Source organism: Notothenia coriiceps, unplaced genomic scaffold, assembly GCF_000735185.1.
Source record: "Notothenia coriiceps isolate Sejong01 unplaced genomic scaffold, NC01 NC01_scaffold00007585, whole genome shotgun sequence".
Lineage (NCBI taxonomy): Eukaryota > Metazoa > Chordata > Actinopteri > Perciformes > Nototheniidae > Notothenia > Notothenia coriiceps.
The window spans coordinates 1-2,747 of record NW_011340286.1 but is presented as its reverse complement, the minus strand read 5'-3'; the positions used below and the strand labels follow the sequence as shown (position 1 = coordinate 2,747).

General features: G+C 45.7%; 1 protein-coding gene across 1 annotated transcript; it reads left to right on the top strand.

Annotated features, from left to right (window-relative positions):
- Positions 1-74: 74 nt before the first annotated feature.
- LOC104944170 (dynamin-1-like) lies at positions 75-878 on the top strand (the record flags this gene model as incomplete). Its single annotated transcript, XM_010769671.1, has 3 exons — positions 75-294; positions 403-658; positions 854-878. Coding segments are annotated over 3 exons (501 nt in total), but the record flags the coding sequence as incomplete, so codon positions are not given.
- Positions 879-2,747: the final 1,869 nt, after the last annotated feature.

Genomic DNA, 2,747 nt, shown 5'->3' with positions numbered 1-2,747 from the left:
TCTCCCTCTCTCCCTCTCTCTCTCTCCCTCTCCCTCTCTCTCTCTCTCTCTCTCTTTCCCTCTCTCTCTCCCTCCCTCCCTGCCCTGTAGTCCTGAATCTGACCCTGGTGGACCTCCCTGGCATGACGAAGGTCCCGGTGGGTGACCAGCCGGTGGACATTGAGTCTCAGATCAGAGAGATGTTGATGCAGTTTGTCACTAAAGACAACTGTCTTCTGCTCGCTGTGTCCCCCGCCAACTCTGACCTGGCCAACTCTGATGCTCTGAAGATCGCCAAGGAGGTGGACCCGCAGGGTGAGGGACACGCAACAACAACACACACAACAACAACACAGAGACACAACAATAGCAAAGAGACACAACATGACTGTGTTAAGCTGTTTTTTGTACTTGTGTCTTCAGGTCTGAGGACCATCGGTGTGATCACCAAACTGGACCTGATGGACGAAGGAACCGACGCCAGAGACATTCTGGAGAACAAACTGCTGCCTCTACGCAGAGGTGAGGACAGACAACAGACACTACAGACACACTACAGACAGAAAGGACACACAGACCGTAGCTTCTCAGTGCAGCTAGGTGCCTTCTCCTCTGCCAAAGCCCCTCTTACCTGTGGGGTTCCCCAAGGCTCTTTCCTGGGTCCCATCCTTTTTCTACTGTACATACTGCCCCTAGGTTCAATTCTCACAAAACACAACATCCCCTTCCACTGCTACGCCGACGACGTACAGATCTATCTGCCACTCAATTCAAATGTCAACTCACTACAGCAGTTGATGAACTGCTTAGCAGAGATTAAATCCTGGCTGAGCCAAAATGTCCTCAACGCTCTGTATGTGGGTATGGAGTCCAGGGCTCAATTAAACGCCTACAGCTAGTGCAGAACGCAGCTGCACGTCTTCTCACTGGCCATAAAAAGCGTGACCACATCACCCCAATTCTGGCCTCACTGCACTGGCTTCCAGTTCGGTTCAGAATTGATTTTAAAATCCTTTCATTTGTTTTTAAAACCCTAAATGGGCTGGCTCCGGCCTATATAGCTGAACTCCTCCAGCGCTACACCCCAGCCAGAGCTTTAAGGTCTGCTGACCAGCTGCTGCTGATAGTGCCCAAGACCAGGCTCAAAACCCGAGGGCACCGAGCCTTCGCAGCAGCTGGCCCCAGGCTCTGGAACACTCTGCCCCTCCATGTGAGGTCGGCCCAGACCCTAGGGGTTTTCAATCTACTCTTAAGACACACTTCTTCTCCCTGGCCTTTTAGTCAGAGCGGAGCACGACTCCTGACTTTTCCCTGTGTTTTTTATATATCTGTTGTAATTTATTGTCTTTTATTGTGATTGTAGTAATGTGTTTTTATGTGATTGTAGTATTTATTACATGTACATCACTTTGGCCCGACCAAAAATCGCTTTTAAATATGCTTTATAAATATGCTTTATAAATATGCTTTATAAATATGCTTTATAAATAAACTTTGATTTGATTTACAATAAGACCATAATAGAAAACCTTTAACGATTTTTTTGCAACAATCTCCTCAACCGACATGGTAACACATATTTCACATACTATAAGACAGTTACTTGTTAACAAAGTGCCTTGCATGTGAGTTAGTATAACACCAGTGGCCAGTAGTGATGTCTAGTAAGGAGCTCAAGAAGAAGAACACTAAAGCAGTATATCTTTATTATGGCCTTACCTTGTACCACGAGTCGACCGAGGGCAGTACGCCTCATCCTGGTGCCGGGCCGATTGGCAGCACACACATACACCCCGGAGTGCTGCAGAGAAACATCTGAGATCATCAGGTTCCCCGTCCCCAGGACCTGGATCCCCTCCACCCCGATGGAGCGCCCGTCTGATGGAGACACCAACGATGTTTGTTTAATAACACTTAAAACAAGCTGTTATTACCTAATCTTCCTTATATTCCTCTACACACTCTATTATAAATGTCCAATGGTACCTAGCCTGCTCCAGGAAACAATGGGCCTGGGGTTTCCTGAGGCGATGCACTCCAAGATGGCCGTCTGATGGACAGTGATGGTCAGATTCTGGGGTCCGGACAGGATGAACGGCTCTTTGTAGGTTCGGGGAGCCCCACCTGGAATATAGGAAAAACAAAGAGTGAATATAGAGGATTCAGTTAGGGAATCTTTGTTGACTGTTGTACAGGAATATCTGAAGTTGTACTGGCAATACATTCTAAGATTTATTGCAGTGTTACACAGTGTACTTTTACTGTTTATTACTTGATTGGTCAATTTGGATATTTAGTGAACTGCTCTTTTTTCGATAATAGACTGTTGCTAAGAACGCTCTGATCACGGCACTATATGCAGTTATATCAATAAATTTTTCTTTCTCAGAAAACACCATGGAATACTTGGGATTCATGATGGCTAAACTGTCCCCAGAAAAAGAGAAGAAAAAGAGAAAAAGAGGTGGAAAGAGGTTAAAATACAGAGAGTGCTGGACAACAACAAGAAGAAGACAGACAGGAAGCAAACACTAAAGGGAACAGCAGAAGAAGACCGACAGGAAGTAAACACTAAAGGGAACAGCAGAAGAAGACAGACAGGAAGTAAACACTAAAGGGTAAAGCAGAAGAAGACAGACAGGAAGTAAACACTAAAGGGAACAGCAGAAGAATACAGACAGGAAGCAAACACTAAAGGGAATAGCAGAAGAACACAGACAGGAAGCAAACACTAAAGGGAATAGCAGAAGAACACAGACAGGAAGTAA